This window comes from Thamnophis sirtalis, unplaced genomic scaffold (assembly GCF_051295495.1).
Source record: "Thamnophis sirtalis isolate CommonGarterSnake01/CBP01778 unplaced genomic scaffold, rThaSir2_p1.2 scaffold_1, whole genome shotgun sequence".
Classification (NCBI taxonomy): domain Eukaryota; kingdom Metazoa; phylum Chordata; class Lepidosauria; order Squamata; family Natricidae; genus Thamnophis; species Thamnophis sirtalis.
This window is the reverse complement of record NW_028261381.1, coordinates 148,791,991-148,813,215: the sequence shown is the minus strand read 5'-3', so window position 1 is coordinate 148,813,215 and position 21,225 is coordinate 148,791,991. Positions and strand designations below refer to the sequence as shown.

The 21,225-nt window shown below is 41.3% G+C and overlaps 1 protein-coding gene across 1 annotated transcript in view; it reads left to right on the top strand.

Annotated features, from left to right (window-relative positions):
* The window catches only part of SYNE2 (spectrin repeat containing nuclear envelope protein 2), a 247,724-nt gene that overhangs the window by 101,944 nt on the left and 124,555 nt on the right, over positions 1–21,225 (top strand). The window contains exons 44-51 of the mRNA XM_087727378.1: positions 1,846–1,980; positions 5,569–5,832; positions 7,436–7,558; positions 8,339–8,604; positions 15,078–17,196; positions 18,627–18,949; positions 20,295–20,439; positions 20,919–21,137. Coding sequence (XP_087583504.1) covers positions 1,846–1,980; positions 5,569–5,832; positions 7,436–7,558; positions 8,339–8,604; positions 15,078–17,196; positions 18,627–18,949; positions 20,295–20,439; positions 20,919–21,137 — 3,594 coding nt within the window. The remainder of the gene's footprint in view (positions 1–1,845; positions 1,981–5,568; positions 5,833–7,435; positions 7,559–8,338; positions 8,605–15,077; positions 17,197–18,626; positions 18,950–20,294; positions 20,440–20,918; positions 21,138–21,225) is intronic.

The following is a 21,225-nucleotide window of genomic DNA, read 5'->3' as shown; positions in this document are numbered from 1 at the left end:
GATCCCTCCTTTTTACCAAAGGTGAATTCTCACTTTCACAGATCTCAGGAGGTGATCCTCCTGAATTTTTGTCCCAGGCCTAACCACCCCAAGGAACACACCTGGCACAAGCTGGACGTTCGACGAGCAGTCCGCATATATATGAAAAGAACTAAGGACCTTACACATTCAGAGTCATTCTTTGTGTCTTTTCAACCTGGATCATTGGGCCGTAAGGTTTTGTCCTCAACCATTGGATGTTGGCTGCGGGCCTGCATAAAAATGGTTTATGAACATCAGGGCAGGACTGTGATGGGTCGTGTGATGGCACACTCCACAAGGAGTGCCGCCACCACAGCGGCCTGGGCGACCCAGGCGTCCATCATTGACATTTGCAGAGCTGCTACGTGGGCGTCCCCCACAGCTTTCATCAGAAATTATAAAATTGACACCTTTGCCTCAGCCGAAGCCTTCTTTGGAAGATGTGTTTTGCAGCAAGTTGCCTTGGCTCTGGATGCTCTGAACTCAACATCGACCCTCCCTGGGACACAATAGCTTGGGTATGTCCCACACTTGGACTCTCCAAGCAGTGCACAGGAGAATGACCGTTGGCTTACCTGAACGGTCATTCTCTGGGTGCTGCAGTAGAGTCCAAACCTGCCCAGGGTTTCTTGGAAGATCCAAGATTTGGAGTTATAATTAGATTACCTGATGGGCATCCTATAGCAGACAAGAGTTCATTTTTAAACTGACCTTGAGAAGGCAAAGGAGGTGTGACCAAAGAAAAATCTACTCAGTCCTAGGGCAGATAGGTTATGTTAACCCATACTTGGACTCTCCTGCAGTGCCCAGAGAATGACCGTTCAGATAAGCTAATGGTCATTTTCTTCTTGACATTGAGAAGAAATATGAAAAGAAATAAGGCATTGCTGAAATAAAACACAGGTGTGTAAATAGTTTTCAGTGAAATTATAATTAGCTAGCAAATGTTGGGATTAAGTGAGTCGCCTCTAGAAAATGGGCAGTATTGAAGTCTAATAATAAATAAATTAAATAAAAAAAGATGTAATTTACTGCTCTGAAACATCAGGAGTCAGAACTGGAAAGTTGCCAAATGTAATACAACATTCTTGCAGTCATGTTCTCTTTTTTTTCCATTTAAACATTTTATTAGATTATAGAATAAAATGCAAACTACAAAAGCAAATAGGAAGACATAGTGGGGGGAGCGAAGGGGAAAGAGAAGTGAGAAGGAATGGGTGGGAAGTGTTGATTTCTGACTCCCTCTGTTGCAGTAAAATAAAGCATTAATTTCAAACCACAACTTTTTACTTTTCTATAATAATAACTATATAAACAAATAAATGTAGTCGCTAAACCCATAATCAAAGTTTCATTTATTTTTCCCACCTCAAGCATTCATATTCTTTTGATAGGGTTTTGTACAATAAAACATTACTCAGAGATTAAAAGTTCTAGATCTTTCAAATTTGTATAGACATTCATTTAACAAAACAAGTGACAGTGGACAGCATACAACAGAGCTGTCATTCATAAATAATAACTATTAAAAATATTAAAAATGATAGAACACAATTTTATAAAAGAATAAAAGTATGTTAATAATAATGGAGCTGTCTTACTAGCATGCCAGTTCTCTGGGATTCCCAGGCCTTTATGGTGCATCCAGATCTTGAGGACCTTTGACTATTATTATCATGTCATATTCTGAATATGAATATAATATATAATATGGTTTAAATTCATATAATATGAATGTAAATATGGAGATAACATATAATAATTCTCCAACTTCTTCTGCAATCTTCACTTGACTTAATTATTTCATGTTTCTGTCTTTTGAAGGAAAATTCCTTCAGAGTGAAAAATCAGCTGGATAGAGAAGCTCCAGATTTCTTTCCAGAATGGTTGACACGTAAAGTGCAATTACCAAGCTCCTTAGCACTTGTATCTGAGGAGAGAGCAGCTGCAGTTACTGAGGTAATCTTTTACTCTCCCTGGCAATCTTACTTTCAAACATTTGATAGAATGGTTTTGAAAGGGCTTTTTTGTGTGTGCCATTTCCATAAAATAGTGGTTATGATATGGAATGATGAGGCGTGGATTAGTAAGGGATATGACTTTACAATCACCTGTATATTCCTGTTTCTTTCCTTATAAGTTTGCTGTTTCTCTATTTTGAAATAGAGAAATTTATTTATTCCCAGAATATTGCTGATAGGTAATCAGAGAGCAAGCATCATTAAAGAAAATGTGCAGCACTCAGACACAATTTAACTGTCCTGAATAACTCCTCTGAAAGTAATAGGTAGGATTTTCTAATTCAATGTCCTCCAACCACTTACCTGAACAAAAGTCTGTGGATAATCCTTTCCTGATATCAAATCCTGCACTCTTCCATAAAGTTCTGTAGGATATGGACCACTTGGTTTATTCTCCATAGCACCTTCATGTATTTAAGGACATCTATAAAAGGATGAGTCAATGTGCTTCAAGTCCTTTCTGAAAACATTAGCACATCTCTTCCATAGCAACAAATTTACTATTGCTCTGCTTTGGGAATTAACCTGCTGCTATCACCTTCTCCTCCCACTCTTCCAGCGGGGAGAAAAATGTCCAACAGCTCTTTAGATGAAATAAGATTGTAACCCTCCACTGCATTTTCTTTCCCAGCAGCAGGAGGGAGAGCAGGTAAACAAGTGACATATGGAGTGAGAGACAAACTCATATTCTGGGTTGGTGTCTCCAATGCTGTGATTATTGCCTCTTGCTGTTGCTGAGAAAGGAAGCCTCTCATAGCCATGATTGGTATTATGAGTTTATTATGCCAGCATTTTGTCATCTCCGTTGGCTCTTAGCCCCCTTTGTGGACTTAGTTCAAAGTATTGGCTTGATTTTCATAGTTCTTCATAGCTTTAGACCATTGTACTTGATGGATTCCTTGTCTCAATGTGTGCCTGTCTGTGCTTTTGAGATCATAATGAAAACCATTCATGTGGGCTTTCCTAGGACTACTATACCGCTAGTGCGTTTGGGCAGAGTATGTATGTTCCAGGTCTCTTCTATTAAATGTTGCTGTCTTATGGTATCTGGAAAGTGCGCCATCTCTGTGGCTGACCCTGTCCCTGGAACAAGCATCCTCTCAGAGATACAGATGGTGCCCACTTTCCTGGGTTCTGAAAAGCCCATGAAGGCTGGCTTTGATCCTAGACGGGGGTTAATATGCTGTTGGGTCTGTCTTGCTGAGGGATTATTTTTGTCTATGTTTCTAACTGTTTTAGTTAGTGTTAGATTTTCTACACCACCCAGAGTCTGCTGGAGTGATAAATTTAAACAAACAAACAAACAAACAAACAAACAAACAAACACGGGCTACAAAAACTGGATAACCAACAGAAGGCAACAAAGGGAAGCAGACAACTCTTAACACCAAGTTTTTGCAGTCTAGGTGTAGCTTGTATTCCCCACCAAATACTGTACAATGCCCTCTCCTATTTTGTTATGCTTTCGGCAACAAGTTAACGTCTTATCCATTGGAAGTTACAAAATTTTTGGTAGCAAGCCCATAGTCTTTAGATAAGGAGGAACCTGCAATTTTAATCAGGGAAGCCAAAGCAGAGTGAGAGTTTACAAATGCAAAGCTGTTCATAATCTTCGTGATTCTTCTGGCAGTGGTCAATCTATATAATCCATAATATATCCCATATAAATGGATGAAATAAGGAAGTTACAGGATGGTTGCAGCTGACAAGGCAGTAGAAAAATATTCAGAACTAAGATAAACAGATGCAAGAACCATCAGTATTGGAGAGTGACTTTGCTTATATCTGCCATACTGGATATTTTTCCTCAAGTTCAATTTGTGAAAAGTTGAACAGTCCTGCTCCTTCTCTGGTATCAAATCCATGGGGATGGTGTGTTAAAGGTGCTTCATACCATAGGGCCAATGTCACTTGTACATGTTGCAGACATCAGTTGTATTATACTCTCTGCTGCATTCTCTTTCTCTGCCCCTGTGATACCCAGTAGAGTGTTGAGAGCTGCCACAAGTCCTCTTCCTTCAACTATTGCTTCTTGCTCCAATGGAAGTGGGTGCAACCAGGACCAAAGGAACCTCATGGATTAATGGAATAAATGCAGCTATCTTTTATAGAGTTAGAGCATAGGAACTTAGATGCTCCCTAGTACAATGCCAGGGCACCAACATAACTAATTTACATTATCTATACAAATGTCTATGGAGATTCTCAGTCACCCAGATCACGGTTGTCCAAAAGGTGCTTTTTCAAGAGGCAACTGAACATTCTGGTTGTCCTTTGAAGACATTTCACTTCTCGTCCAAGAAGCTTCTTCAACTCTGACTGGATGGTGGGAAATAGAAGGATTTATACACCTTGCAGACAGATGGTTATTTGCATTCTTTTAATGAGTCGTTAAGATGATCTGGAGGTTTATCTGTGTCATCAGGATCACCTGAGTAGTGCAAATGAGTGTGAAGTTTTCTTGGAACTGTTGAAAGGGTTGTGTTGTAGACTGGAGATAGATGATGTCATATTCCTCCCTTTCTGTTGAGAGATGGCTGTTCAATATTGACATAGATGGCCTCTTTGACCCCTCTTTCAAACCAGCGGTCCTATTTGTCCAAAATGTGAACTTTGCTGTCTTCAAAAGAGTAACCTTTGTCTTTTAAATGAAGATGGACTGCTGAATGTTGTCCCGATACAAACTGTCAGGGATTGCCTGTGGTTTTAAGCATAGGTCTTTCCCAGTCCAATTAGAAGATCCCAGGGACTCAACATGTCCATTCTGTATGCCCATATTTTACATTTTATTACAAAACTAGCCCAGTGTTGCCATTTCTGATAGAAAATAGATTTCCAGACAAAGGTATTTTCTACATGATTGTGTTGAACAGTGTTGCCTTAGGTAACCTGGGGTCTCCTCATGAATACATTCTTCAACTGAAGCAAAAATACTTAAAAGCAGAGGAAGACAAGCCAATAGCCCCTTTGTAAGTCAAGCTGTTTTCTATCATAAATGGCAACATTGGACTAGTTTTGTAATAAAATGGACAAATAGGACCGCTGGTTTGAAAGAAGGGTCAAAGAGGCCATCTATGTCAAAACTGAACAGCCATCTCTCAACAGAAAGGGAGGAATATGACATCATCTATCTCCAGTCTACAACACAGCCCTTTCAACAGTTCCAAGAAAACTCCACACCCATTTGCACTGCTTCACAGTATAGAGAGTAAACAGACTGAATCTGGTTAGAAGGGACCCATCTCCTGTGAATTATAAGATTACAGCCATAGAAGGAGAAAACTTTTAGGCCAATTAACTTTGTCAGAGCTTTGAGCAACCTTCTCCATCCTCATAATATTGTTCCTGGGAGAGGCGTCTGTGCAGATGTGCTTTTCACTGACCTTTACCACCCCTTTATTCTATTATTCTTTCACTATCTTTCCATTAAGAAAGCAATTGACATTTCAGTACCTGCTGTCCCGAGAAGGTTATGATTTTTCTCTCTTTCCCCTCCTTTCTCCTCCATTCTACTTCTACTTAGCAGGAATTGAAAGGCAATTTGATGGAAGCCCACAATTTCCAAAGTTCAGCAAGCCAGTGTGCAAAGCAGCAGCAGAAATCAGAGCAAATACTGGCGGATGATTATCCCAATGAAACTCCGCAACAGCAGCATGGCTATCAAAAGAAATTGCAAGCAACATTTGCCTGGTCAGAAATGCCTCAAACCATTTTGCCATTAATGAATGGAAAGGTAATGGAGGCTGACCCTACTCCTTTGTCCATTATACATCCATCTCCGGAAAGCAAGGTAGTAATCTCTGTTGTTGCACAACTTCATTGAAGGACATGGTTAAGTGCTATTCTTGTGCACTGCTAGCTCTTCAGCCAGGATAGCCATTAATCCATAATTCAATCAATTTCACCCTTTCTCTTTTCAGTTTCCAATAGTGGAGAGGGTGGGCCATTGGCCCAGGAATACTGGTTCATGTGAAGCTGAGTAGGATAAACTTCTCTTTATTGTTAATTCCCTCTAAAATAAGATTTGGCTTTTGAAAGAATGCTTGTTTTTCTCAGTTTCACATGTGAATGTTCAGATCTTTATTTTTGAGAGAGACAGGGAGAGGGGGAGAGAGACAGAGAGATTTAAAAACCACAACTGAGAAAGAGAATCAGAAAAAAGAAAAAATGGGGGGGGGAAGCAACCAATAGGTGAATAGTAGAGAGATCTACAGCATTATAAAACCAAGTGATCGAGCAAAATATCAAAATAATATAATTTTTGTTCCACATATTTATGTATCTTACCAGATTTTAAAACATTCATTCTTTATCAAAATCAAATTAATATGCAGTTATCAAGTGAGAGTCAAGTTTAATAATATTTAACAAGAAAATGGTGCGTTGAAAGGGAAATTCAACTTTTAGACTTTGTTTTTCTATTTTCTAGTTTAAATGTTGCCACCAAACATGGAAAATTGTCTCAGGAGGTGATCCTGAGATTGTCTATTTTGGCCATTAATACTGGTGTAACATACCATTGATGAAGTATTTATTTATTTATTTATTTATTTAATTATTTAATTATTTAATTATTTAATTATTTAATTATTTAATTATTTAATTATTTAATTATTTAATTATTTAATTATTTAATTATTTAATTATTTAATTATTTAATTATTTAATTATTTAATTATTTAATTATTTAATTATTTAATTATTTAATTATTTAATTATTTAATTATTTAATTATTTAATTATTTAATTATTTAATTATTTAATTATTTAATTATTTAATTATTTGATGTAATCATCTCAAAATCTCAACCTTGGATAGTAAACACAAGAGTAAAAGCCAAAGGATCAAGTCCAAATATAATATCCACAAGCATATTACAGTATATGAATTTACTTGAAGAGTAATATTCACCATAAATTTAATATTTTTCTTCCATTGAAATTCCCATTATTGCACTGTTGCGTTTGCAAGCAATGGGAATTTCAAGTGAAGAAAAACAGTCCTTGTTTGCATTTGTTTCTCTCCAGCAAGGTACCGAGATTCCAGGTTCCAAAAATGAATCTTCTTTCTTTTTCTTGATTCTTGACCACTAAGGTGATCTGCTAAACACGGTTAGCTAGCCAGATGTTGTTGTGGGGTAGGAAATGTTTAGGGTACTTTTTATAACCCCTCCGTCATGCAAGGATGGGAAGTAATCATCTTAGCTAGAACAATGAATAAAGTGGACATGATGTAACTTAAATCAGGTGAACAAGCTCCCAGCAAGATATGTACCTGATACCTTTCTCTTCAATAAAAAAAATCTGGATTATAATGATATAGAAGTATTTCCATAGATTGCAAAATAATTTATGTCAAATCAATGCAGTTACCTGTTTGGATTTCCCAACAGGATTATCTTGAAGACCAAACAATTGTTGAGTATGCAGAGCTGGAACAAAAGATCAACAAAGTGAAAATTTGGACTGCAGAGTTAGATATTGTATTAATGAAAGATCAACTGAGAGAGATAGAGGTATGGAAACAATATGTTCATTGGCGTGGCTGTAAGCACTCTGTTAGTCCCTGCTATATTCTTATCCTCCCACTCGTCTGCTCAGGCACATGAGAATCTCATAGCTATTTCTGGGTAGTGCAATCTCATGACATTGGATATGTGAGCATTTCAACAACATGAAGGGAAGGGAATAATAACACAGATTGTTCCCACCAATTGGCATCCTTCTGTCTAAAATAACACAGGGGGGGGGGTTGTATGAGAGACCTCACCTCCAATGGGGCTTAAGTCTGTGAACTCATTTGAACTTTCCACATTTATGCATAAATATGACCCAAAACGTGGTCTGTTCTTCACACAAATCCTAAAAGTAGATAAAGAGAATGCAGTTAAACAAATGAATTGAAAACCTGTACTTGTTCCTTTATTTTTGAGAAAAATGATCCAAAGCTACATATTTATCTGTGGCAGGAGAAATGGGGTGTATGGGGTGTTGGGGTATTCCTCTTACTTTTAACAAGGGGTAGAAAATGTCATGAACAATATGAAGGAGCTCATTATAACAATTTCTTCCCTATTGTCCATGGCATTTTGCCCACGTCCCCTTCACCTTGGCAGCTTCACTGGCCTTAGTGCCCTAAATGTGGACTTTTGGGAAATATTTTGACCATTTGTAGTTAGAAATACAATGCGTAGTAAATAGGTATTTAATCTGATTCAGAAAGACATAAAGATGAAACAATTCCTTTAAAACAAACAAGACAAGACCCACCTCCCCTCTCCGATTTTCTGTCATAGGATTTGTGTCTGCAGCTAGAAAAGAAGAAAGCTCAAGCTTTGTCAGTGTGGCCAGAACACTCAGTGGTGGCAGAAGGAAGTCAGCCAAACCACAAGGACGCCCACAGGGTGACCTCTTCCAGTTGGGACAGACTCCTGCAAGAATTAATGACTGCTAAAGAGGCCAAGCAGAATCAGTTTAATTTAGTCAATCGCTACCATGAATGTCTTGCTACTGTTCAGTCTTCAATGAAACATTTATTAGCAGAAAAAGAAAACATATATACGTAAGTTCCTGGACCAGCTTTCTACATTTGTTGGATGTGATATAATTCACTTAATTTATTGTTAATGTGTACACCATAGAAAGGAAACTTTTATTTCATTTGTTTTGTAATTTGTTACATTCCCAAAGGCTTGGGACAGACATAGAATAATATGATTTATATACAACGCTAAGCCATAAATATTTGAACTTTCCTATTGTGGCTTAGTAAATCAACATAGGATATGAATTAATAATCATTGTATTTGCAACAATTATTGCTATGGTATTATTTATATATAATATCCCTTTGAATGGTTCCAGTTATATTTAAATGTTAAAAACATACATATTCTCCAGTGCGCTGCTTAGAGAATCCAATGGAATGGGTTAATTTTGGTCTGGTTGCCTAGAGACTGAATTGAATAAACTTGGCCATGCCTCCCTTTTTCACTTGGCTCATCAGTTTTTTCAATTCAGTTTGACTAAAGAGACATAATCACATTTTCTCCTGTAACTTTAAGGAGTTTTTTCCTTTGGATTTTCTTAGCAGTCACAGGTATTATTTTTCTTGTTTTACTGTATTGTAAATGTTTATGAATTTTGCGGGTGTGCTGGTTAGCCCGGTCCGTTGGCAAGAACTGCTGCCAAAGTTTTTCCCCTCTGGGGGAGGGTGTGCGCTGTTGGGCGCTTCTGCCTGATTGCTCAGGCTAGCCCGTGATTGTCTTGCTGCCTGGTTCCGAGGGCCATGAATTCGGTGTGCCGTTCTCGAGCGCCTCTTGCTGTACTTGAAGGCTTGGTGCACCATCCTCCCACTGCTAATGCTTTTTGCTGCTTCAGGCTTGCAGAGTCGCCATTTTGATTCCGGAATTCAAATTTTGCAGGTGCAGGCTGCGCCTGGAGCTGCTGAGTGCCGATTGGCTATATCCAAATTGGTGGACCATTGGTTTCGGTGCCAATTTAGCTCCTGAGCAACGTAGGCCATTTTAAAGTGCCAAGAGCCTCATTGCGAGCTGGCTTCCGAAGAGAGCAGCAGTGTGGTTTTGATATCACTGGCTTATCTCCGCAAGCGATCTCAGCTGAGTTTTTCTGTGGCACTTTGTCCTCTGGTGATTGCATATCACCTATTGACCAACCAGGATCGCTGGGTCCCCTGCAGGTTTGCCTTGTATTCCCCCAATAATTCACAGAGTGTGCAATTAAGGAAAATGGCAGACCAGGCTCCTATTCCAGCATTGGGGGAAGGGATTTCCCCTGAAAGCTCACCCTTGAGAGATTTCCCTCCCCCAGCAGGGTGGGGAGGACTACCACCAGGAGCACAGCCAATAGCCATTTCCTTATCAGCGGCTGCTGATAAGGATACCCGTCCGAACACCGGGCTTCCTCCAAAAAGGTCTCTAAAGCTTCTAAATCATCTAGGGCGCCTAATTCTCCTCTGCCCTTGCAACTGGAGGTACTGCCTCCTTTGTCCCTTCAAGGATCTCCTTTGGGCATGGCTAGGGATTGGTCCCAAGATAATATCCAGGTACAGGGCCTCTCTGAGGGAGGATGTATGCCTGGGACCTGGTTCCACGCCAAGTGTGTCAGTCCTCAGTATTACACAGGCCTCTCACCCCAGGCACTCCACACCTGCAGCCAGGCGTTCCCCGCCCAAGGCCACATTCACCCCCATGGCAGGAGGACTGTGTGGTGGACAATCAGGTTGTGGACCTCCCTAGAGAATTCAGGGATCTGATCTCTGCTGTTTTCTCACAGGGGGTTGACTCTGAACCGCAGGAGGTCCAGGCAGTTGAGGGCACCTTCACAGCCTGCTCCCAGTCCTGCAGGGGACCCCCTTCTCCTGCTTAATCTACCATAGCGATGAATCACCTCTGGGTGATGAGGAGCAGGGTGACCAAGAATTATCAGATGATGGGGTGCCCCCCCGGATGTCCCCACTGCCGGGGACATTTTCTGGCCTACTCTGTTCAAATCCCTGCTATTTAAAGCAAGGTCTACTGCTAACATTGGTGGCAAGAGCACCCCAGTAGAACCTTCACTGGGCCTAGATTCCACTGAACGTTTGTTCTCGGAACCAGTTCTAGAACAGGAGGTCATCCCGTCTCCCAAACTTTTTCTGGATGTCATCCAGAGACAGTGGTCCCAGCCTCCTGCAGTTCCACCACCGAGCAACAATGACAAGTGACTCTTTGGGCCCAGTCTGGATCTGGAGGGGCTCCTCCAAATACCATCCGTGGATCCACTGATCGCTGCTTTGATCTCCCCTGCCATTTTCCCGTCAGACTCATCTGAAGGGCTGAAGGCAGAGGACTGCAAGGCAAAATAAACCTTCTGCAAATCACACCAGGCGGCTCCCTGGGCGATTCGTGCAGCCACTGCTGCATCCTTTTTCAATAGGACTTCCTTGGTATGGCTCAGGCAATTGCAGTCCAGGCTAGACGCCTGAGGACATGCGCCTCCACCAAGACATTAACAAGTTGGTGGCAGCTCTGAAATTTTTGGCTGATGCTACCCTAGCAGCAGCTAAATTTGCTTCCAGAGCATTGGCTACTAATGTCACATCCTGCCTCCTCCTCTGGCTCCGCCATTGGCAGGCGGACATGCGCTCTAAGTGGCACCTGGCGGCAGCTCCATTTAAAAAAAGGAAACTTTTTGGCAAAGCTCTGGATTCCATTCTTATCGAAAATAAAGATAAAAAGAAAGTGCTTCCCTGCATGCAAAGACGGGCAGACCGTAGGTCTCAACCTTAGTCCTGCCGGCAGCCCTTTTGAGAGGATTGGAGTCCACTGGACCCCAGTACCAGAGACCCTATTACCAGGGATCAGACCGGCCCCAGGATTGTCCGGATTTAGGGATAGGGGCAGGCAACAGTAGCAGCCCCAGCAGCATCAGCAGTCCCAGCCCAGACATGGAGGCCGAGGCTCCGGCTACCGACTCTTCCATCAGTACCGCTGACTCCCAGGTTGCTATTCCCATTGGTGGTTGACTCACCATCAACTAATGGGAACAGTCAACCTGGGACACTTGGGTTCTCAAGACCGTGCTGATCGGCCTCACTCTAGACTTTCTGTCTACCTCCCTGAGACGATTCGTCTGGTGCTCCATCCCAAGGTGCTGGGTCATGAGGGCTCTCATGGACACCGAGATCCAGCCCTTTCTGGACATTTGTGCCATCGAACTGGTCCCCTCAGGTCAAGAGAGGAAGGGTTACTCTATCCTGTTCTTAGTGCCTAAGAACTCCGGGAGGTGGAGAGCGATCCTGGATCTCAAGAGGCTAAACGTATATCTGACATACAAGCGTTTCAAAATGCAGTCGCGGCAAACCATCTTGGGCTGCATTCGCCAGGGAGACTACCTAACATCGGTAGACATCAAGGAGGCATACCTTCATGTGCCCATTCGTCACTCACACAGGAAGTTCCTACGATTCTCTTACACAGGGCACCATTTTCAATACCAGGCCCTGCCATTCGGCCTCTCATCGGCCGAAGGACATTCATGAAGCTGTTGGCCACAGTGATGGCCCATATCAGTTCTCGTCCCATCAGACCTCAAGCCTATCTTGATGATGTCCTGATACATCTCCAAGGCAGGCCCACCACGACCTTTGAGCAACAATTAGGTTGCTGCAGCTTCACGGATTTATGGTAAATATGGAAAAAAAGCCAATTATTGCCAGCCACATCACTGTTACATCTAGGGGCTGTGATAGACACTGTTCAATGCCAGGTGTCCCTGTCTCACGATCGTTGCTCCAGCATCCGGGCCCTGGTAAACCAGGTTCTGACTCCGAGATCAGTGCATTTTTCCATCCTTTACACATTACTTGGGAAACTGATCTCTTGCATAGGGATCGTTCCCTGGGCCCAACTTCACACACCACAGCGCCAATGGTTCCTCCTGCCCCACCAGAGAAGGAACAAGGGAGTCTCAGACATCACGGTGCGGCTATCTGCCAAGATGATCCGCTCTCTCTACTGGTGGACCTCCTCAGCCTTGCTGAAAGGTTGTTTTTTCAGAGAACCGGATCGGATCACAATCATGATTGCTTCCAGCTTGTACAGTTGGGGGGCTCACACACACTCTTGTGTAGCCCAAGGACATTGAAGCCCCCAGGACTTAATGAACAACACCAATTGGCTAGAACTTTTGGCTGTCCCCCTGGCTGTTCGGGAGTTCACAGACCTGGTGGCGGGGTGGAACTTGTTGATCTTCATGGACAACGTGGCCACCAAAGCACACATCTATTGCCAGGGAGGCACGCATTCCAGGAGTCTGATGTTGGAGGCACAGGCACTCTTCTTGTGGGTGGAGTCTCACCTCCTTTCCATCAGGGCAGACCACATCTCTGGCTCCACGAATGTGCAAGCTGATTGGCTGAGTTGGATGACTGTGAACCAGGCGAAGTGGCGCCTCCATCTGGATCTCTTCTGTGATCTGTCCTGCAGGTTCAGGGTTCCGATAGTAGACCTGTTCGTGTCTCCAGCCAATTCACACCTACCTCGATTCTTCAGCAGGTTCCAGACACTTGGGGCAGAGGGGGTCGACGCTCTCTCTGCCCCTGGCCCTGGGGGCTGTTGTATGCAATTCCGCCTCTGCCACTCATCCCGAGGGTGATTCACAAGATTCTGTCAGAGCAGGAGGAGATGTTGATGGTCACCCCCCACTGGGGTGACCTAACCAGCCTATCTGTACACCCCCCCCAGAGGATCCCGGACGACAGGATAATCCTCACCAAGGGACCCTTCTTCACCCGGACCCTCAGTGGCTCCAGTTGGCTGTTTGGCCATTGAGGGAGACATGCTGAGATGCGACAATTTCTCTGCACGTGTCATTCGTACCATCCAAGTGGCTAGTCCATCCACTACGTTTGTGTACAATGCGACATGGTCAGCCTTCTGCAGGTGGTGTCATCCTCTGGGAATTGCCCCAAGATTGGCTTCACTTCTTCAAGTCCTGGACTTCCTTCAGGACGGCCTGGATAGGGGAGTGGCCCCTAATATCTTATGGAGACAGACAGCGGCACTTTCCACGGTTCTTCATGGTAGTGCGGACTGTTCCCTCGCACACCATCCCAGGGTTCACGCCTTTCTGAGGGGAGCTGCCAACCTCCGTACTCCGACAGTCCATCATTATCTGTCGTGGGAGCTGCCCATCATGCTTGAAGCCTTGACATCAGCTACCTTCGAGCCTATCCAATCCATCAGCCTTCAGTTACTGACCTTGAAAGTGGCCTTTCTCATGGCCATAACTTCGGCTCAGAGGGTCTCAGAGTTGGCGGCCCTTTCAGTCCGCAGTGACCTCTGCATTTTCCATCCCAACAGAGTGTTTCTCCAGCTGTACCCATCCTTCCCCCCAAAGGTCAACTCCTGGTTTCATAGAACCCAGGGGTTGGTGTTACCTGACTTTTGTCCCCATCCGATGCATCCCCGCGAGTGGAAATGGCACCCCCTCAAGGTACGTTGAGCCCTTCAATATTACATCAAGCACATGACGTCCTTCCGATGGTCAGAGGCCCTCTTTGTGGCCTTCCTTCTCAGTTCCATGGGACAAAGAGTCTCGTCCACCACTATTGGCAGGTGGTTGAAAGCCTGTATCACCAAGGTGTATGAGGTGCAGGGCCGTCTGTCGCCCCAGAACATCACAGCCCACTCAACGCACAGTGCAATAGCAATAGCAGTAGACTTATATACCGCTTCATAGGCCTTTCAGGCCTCTCTAAGCGGTTTACAGAGAGTCAGCATATTGCCCCCAACAATCTGGGTCCTCATTTTACCCACCTCGGAAGGATGGAAGGCTGAGTCAACCCTGAGCCGGTGAGATTTGAACCGCTGACCTGCTGATCTAGCAGTAGCCTGCAGTGCTGCATTTAACCACTGCGCCACCTTGGCTCTTTTGCTATTGCTAAGTCTACTGCTATTGCTAAGTCTACTGCTATTGCTATTGCTCCGACTCTGGCTCCCTGGACCGGTCATCTCCCCGATATGCTTAGGCATATCCCATTCCTTTGGATTCTCTAAGCAGCGCACTGGAGAAAGACCATTGTACTTACCTGAACGGTCGTTTTTGTTGCACTGCATGAGAATCCAACCCCGCCCAGTCACAGTTCGGCCCAGGATCATTGATGACAAGTGGGTATCACAGTTAGCAGGGCATCTCATGTGCTTTCATCTGTTGAAACGGCCATGCCTTCCATTGAAAAAACTGATGTCCCGAGTGAAAAAGGGAGGTGTGGCCAAGTTTATTTAATTCAGTCTCTAGGCAACCAGACCAAAATTAACCCATTCCTTTGGATTCTCAAGCAGCACACCAAGAACGACCATTTAGATAAGTGCAACGGTCTTTCATTGTTAGTAATTACATCCAATGTATGGCGGAGCTTCAGTGTAATTTAATATATATGAAATATAGTTCTATATACCTGATTAGTGAATGCATGTTGAGTAAATTGACTTTACCAAAAAAATTATAGCTATACCTGTTTTTCTATTGCAGAAGGGGACCTGTAGAAGACACAGTTCTTCTAGAGAATTTGAACAAATTGTTGGCTTCTCTACAAAAAGAAAATAGTCTTTTAGACAAGCTGAGATCTGAACAAGAAAATCTATCTAGACAACTATCCACTCTGGACAGAGAATTAGTACAAAGCCAGGTGAATCAAGCAGAGCAGTGGTGGAAACAAATGCGGGACTGTCTTCAAAAGAAACAGTTCTGTGTAGCGGCAGAAGTGGGCGAGTTTAAGCTTTTCATGGACAAAGCACAGGAACTCCAAATGTGTTTGCAACAGCAACATGATTTGCAAACAGGCCTGAGTGCTCCTGGTACAGAAGAGTGTCCCGGCCCTATCTCGATTCCTTTAGAACTGCGCATCCTTAAGCGAAACATTTCTTTGTTAAAAAGAAATGCAGATGTACAGATGAAAAGAATGTGGAGCAGTCCAGGAAAAATAGCCTTAGAGAACACAATAAATGATCTTCAGAGCCAGGTAGAAGAATTGGAGCAAATGACCCCTAAAGAGAATGTCCAGATAACTGGCGGTCATCCCCAGACCTATGAAATAACAAAAGAGATAGAAGATGCCATTTTGGGGAACAAAATTTTAATGCACCATCTTGATGAGAGGGCAGCACTCTTTCCAGATGATCTCCTCTCACAAATTAAACGTTGCAAGGCTGTAATCAGTGATGCTAAAGAAAAAGAGCCAACTTTTATAAGGCTAGCAGATGAAGCCCAGCATGTTGCTTCTCACATGCCATCCAAGGAGGATTCTGCACTTAGCATCCTTTCACATGAGTTGCAAACTGGTTACCAATTACTTATTTTGAAATCATCTCAAAAGTTACAGCAGCTGGAATCTCAGCTTGGAAAAAGAGAAAAACTTTTTGCAAATATAGAGAAATTTGAAGCACAACTTCAGAAGATTATGGCAGCATCCAGCTTAGATATTGATAAAACAAATATAAAGTCTGAGTTTGACCACATGCAGAATCTTTTAGAAGAGACTCCCAAGAAGATCCAAGAGATGGAAGCCCTTGTAGATGCAAACCGCAGAGATTCATCTGAAGGACTAAATGCTTTTGAGCAGCTGTTTTTAAATGATTGTTTGAGAAGTCTGAGAAGTAGAGCACAAAGGGTCCATAGGGTAATTCAAATTAAGGGTCGCTTAGTACAACACAAAATGGGTGCCTATAAAAAATTCTCAGAAGAGATACAAGCCTTACAGCAGGATCTTAGCAATCTTCATTTTGATGAGCTGGAACTAAATCCAGAAGAGTCACTGTCTAAGAATCAAATGATAAAAGATAAACTGAATATGTTTAAAGAGAGAACTTCCGCCACCCAGTCACATTTATCATACCTGGACCAATACCAGGAGATCTGGAAATGGCTGGATCCGAAGTGGGATACATCACCACTTGATGAACTGAAAGATCAGTTCTGCAAAGCAAAGGATAACCTTGACAAGAGAGGTCAATGTCTGAAGAATTTTTTTGCAGAATATGATAGGCATCAAATAGTCCTAAGTGAGATTGAGGCTATAGTATCTAGCATTCAGAAAGACTGTGGTGACTTGGAAGATCTTACCAGTTCTACTCCTGAAGTCAATCTGATATCAGGAAAAAAATTGATATGGAGAGTTGAACATGCCAAATATATAACTCAAGAAGCATTCAAGCTCTTCAAGAAAAATAAGTCATTTAGTGCCTCTCTCAAAAAGTCCAGCATGAAGCAGATAAAGACCTTAGAGACAAAAATAGATGGGCTGGAACAAATGATCTGTTCTATCATAGTAGCTAATCAAGAAATATGCAAGCACAAACAAGGTTTCCAGAAGAAGATGGGCCTCAGTTTAAGGACTTTAAAGCAAATTCAGTCTGAGCTCCAGCAGCCTGTCCTACTTGACTTGAAAATTCAAATGATTCCCTATGAAATGATGTATTGCAAAGTCCTTAAAGGTGCTATAGAGGCAGAAATTCATGCTGCAGAAGATATAATAACTAAAGAGAAATCATCTACAAAACAAACATTTCTTCATTCTGAGAGTTTAGATAAAGAAATAGAGGAATTCCAAAATCTGAAAATACAACTGAAAACAGACTTTGCTAAACACACAGTAAGTAGTCTTGGCAGTTTTGTTTCTTTGTAAACAACTTTGCAAACTTTGATTGCTTTCACATAAGAATTGACTTTGAAATACCATGGCTTCTTCATCTATATTTTACATGATATCCATGTAACAGATTATACACCTAGACCTTGTAATTCCCTCCCTCCCTCTCCTCCTCCCTCCCTCGATAGATTAATAATACCACAATTGAAATTTTGTAATACTACTACAATAAGGAGAAAGGTCTTGTAGCTTAATGTAATAAAATGTCCTGGGGAGTCCTTGGAATTCTCTGAGCTTGGCTGGGTTTTTTTTCCAGATGTTTCATTACCCAACTATATAACATCTCCAGTGCTGGGCATTGCATTGCAGAATATTGCACCATATATGTAGTGCAATAAAATGTCCATTATTAAAAGCATATATTTTTGACAGTGCTTGCATTTTTGATATGATTGTAGTGAGTAACCTGGTACTTCTCAATGCTCAGTACAGTAACAAAATATTCAGATATGTGACTGTTAATGGCTTGCCATCCAAAGGACTGATCCTGTCAGTTTATTGAGATGTTTGATGGATTTATAGAATTTGATAGCTGAAGGGACAAGTTCCTTTGCCATCTGGCCCTTGACTTTGGAATGTCCTTCTCACAGCCAGTCTCCAAAAAGTTTGAGACACGTGAACATTTTTATTTAGAATAATATATGATGGCTTTGAATGAATAAAAGCTTCTGGATGCTTCTTTGATAGTAGACATCTGGTTCAAATTTAAATACATTTTGATTAAAAAACAATTCAACTTGTTTTTTATATGAACTAAACTACCTTTCCCCAAATTGATATTTTTTGATATTTTTCTCCTGCCCAAATTTGTCAGCTTTCCATCACTCAAATAATTTCTGCATTTATTAAATGCCAATTTGAAGTGGCCAAAAATTAAAGTGGGTTAAAACATTTAAAAACAATATGGAATCTAATTAAAATATTTACAAACTAAATATAAATGTAATGATAATCATGCAATTTAAAAGCAAACAACAGCTGACCAGTGAAATATGCAGCAGAACGTTTTTTTTCCAAGGTTGTTTTCACGTTGAAAAATTGTTAAAGCAAAAGGTGGCCCTGGGCATCTGTAGGCTCTTTGACCATAAGTTAAAACAGGGGTGTCAAACTCGTTGGCCGCAGGCCGCATGCATCACATGCTGCCCCCCCATCCCTGTTTTAGCAAGGGAATAAAGTTGTGATACGTCACATGACAACAACGTGCTGTCGTAAGTTTGACACCCGAGTTAAAATGTCCACCGGGTAAGAGACATGGAGTTAGATCAGGGTTGCAATGTTTTTCCTTGGAACTGTAATTCAAGGAAACATTTGGGAGAAGAAAATTGTTTCTCGGCTTATATAATAATATTGCTGTTAATTATTTATCTGCACAGGAAGCTTTAGATGAAGCTTTTAAAATGGTGAAGCTTTACAATAAAGCTGTCGAAAAATCTGCAGATCTCCTCAGTCAGTGTGAAGCATTTCTTTCTACTCCACTCCTTGATTTACTTAAACTAGAAGAATCTCATCTTGACTTTGCCAAGAAACAAGAAGAATCCGAGTCTGCAAAGGCTGAAGTAGAAGCATTAACCGGTACTCTGAAAAAGTCAATTAAATCAAAAGCCAAACTGCAGGTGGAGAAAGTACTTGATGATCTAACTGCTAGGAATTTCACAATAAAAGAACAGACCCAAAAGAGAAAATCTTACATACAGAGGTAGGATGAACATTTTCATCATTTCAGGGATATACAAATCAGAGCACTGATCCATCTAGCTTGATATTGTTGGTGATTATTAGAGTGAATGATGAGAATAATTAGTCCAGGGTTTACCATCCTTACCTGGACATGCTAGAAATCAAAGTTTACCATGTTCTGCATGGAAGATGTGTGTTGGTCCTTTGAGCTACAACACTTTCCCCAATTTGTCTCATTTATGTTACAGCTTCCTTTTCCACTGAAATACTGAACATGTCTTGCATTGAAAACACAGATATGCAGTATAACAATGTTAGTTCTCAATGTACAATTTCTACATAGCAGTATCATCTCCTGCCACTGCCCCTTTCATTGCCTCCTATTTTTAAGTGTTATCTTCCCTTTCACCCAGAAGGTGATTGTCCGTTTGGTAGCTGTTTTCTGGACATTACCTCCTTATAAGCTTCTTGGTTAGGATGGTCAGGGGGAAGCAGGTAGAAAAGCTGGCTCAGAACAGTATCTAGGCTGCTTTAGCCTGAAATGCTACTTTCTAGGCAATAACATCTTTCATTCATGAATAACATATAGTATTGATTTTAAAATACACCATATTTTTTGGAGTATAACACACACTTCCCCCCTAAAAGAGGGTGAAAATTTGGGTGCATCTTATACATCAAATGTAGCCCACCCGCCAGCTCTCACCCTTCAGCCTCTGCATGTCCTCTCAAATGGAGCTTTTGTAGGCTGCAGACCATGCCGGTGGATGCAGAGGCAGAATGTTTTTAATTATTATTTTTCTCCCCAAAAACTAAGGTGTGTCTTATACTCCAGAGCATTTTAAAGTCTGAAAAATATGGTAGATTGATTTTTTAATATTATTGAAAACTTTGAGAGCTGCGACAAAGTGCTATAAAACATAGCACTCCTTAGTAAAATTCCTGATAGCCAACCAGCCAGTGGTTCTTTTGCTAAAGAATTAAAGACATGGGTACTCCAAAAAAGCAGGGGTTTACATCATTTTTATTACATTATATTTTGTAATGAGAAGTGAGATGAGATAAAATTAAGAAATCATGACTGAGCTATTAGCTTCAGGGCAAAAAGGAATTCATAGCTGGTCACAGTTTTACTGTGATGCTCACCTGCTCATGATTCAGTAAAACCCACCAGCTTAAAATGGTGTGTTTGGAAATTCTTGTGCATTCTTATGTAAAGTACTATGTAAAACGATTGGCAAGATCTGCCAATTTTTCTCCTTTGTACCAGTTTTATTTCTACCAATAGATGAAAGCTGACAATGCATAATTCTATTATTTTGATCAATTTAAATAGTTTTATTTAAATACTCTTGCATCTATAGGTATATGGAAAAATATCACAGTTTCAAAAACTCCAAAGAGAGGATATGTGTTGAGCTTAACAATGCAGAAAAAGTGCTTTGGAAGTGTTTATACTACATTCCAGTATCTTACAAAGAATCTTTAGAGCATTCAGAACAAAACAAGGTGAGGATTGCGTCATCGTCATATCATCATCATCATCATCATCATCATCATCATCATCATCATCATCATCATCATCATCATAATTTAATGTTTTATGTATTTTTATAGCTTGCACGTATTCAGAACCGTGTTTACAATAGAGAATTCAATGCACTTCATACAGGCTGTAACAATTACAGTAATTTATATTCCGAATAGTTATTAAAGTTAGTCTTCAAAGGTTAGCTGACATTATGATCAAAATGTGAGTAATGGATGCAAATCTGTATTAAACTTGAAACAGATGATTGCAAAGAAGCAGACTTTTTGGTAACTCCTTCCTTGCTGTGAAGTGTACAATTTTAGATATAGATTTGCTGCTTATTATGGGTACTTGAGATACTTTGGCTAGATTGTCACAATTTGTTTTTGTACTCTGCCTTTTTCCCAACTGGATGATTGCAACTCACTGTTTATATTTTACTCTTTCTCCTTTATAGATGCTGTTGTCCCAATTACTATCAACCAAAGAGGAGCTAATGAAGTTAAGGCGAGACTCACAGTCCTTAAGCTTGATGTGCAAAGAAAATGATGGCGTGTTGATTGTACCCATTGTATCAATGTTGTGGCTGAAGTGGCTCTGTTTGTTCAATATCGCAAAAGAACGGGAAGGCAAATGTGAAGAACAGAACCAAGAATGGAAATCTGTCAGTGAAGAAGTGAGTAATAGGGGAACACAAGACTGATGTTTTCAAGCTCAGTTGTATGTGGACTTGTTTGATTGTCTTAAGTACAGGCAGGTTTAAA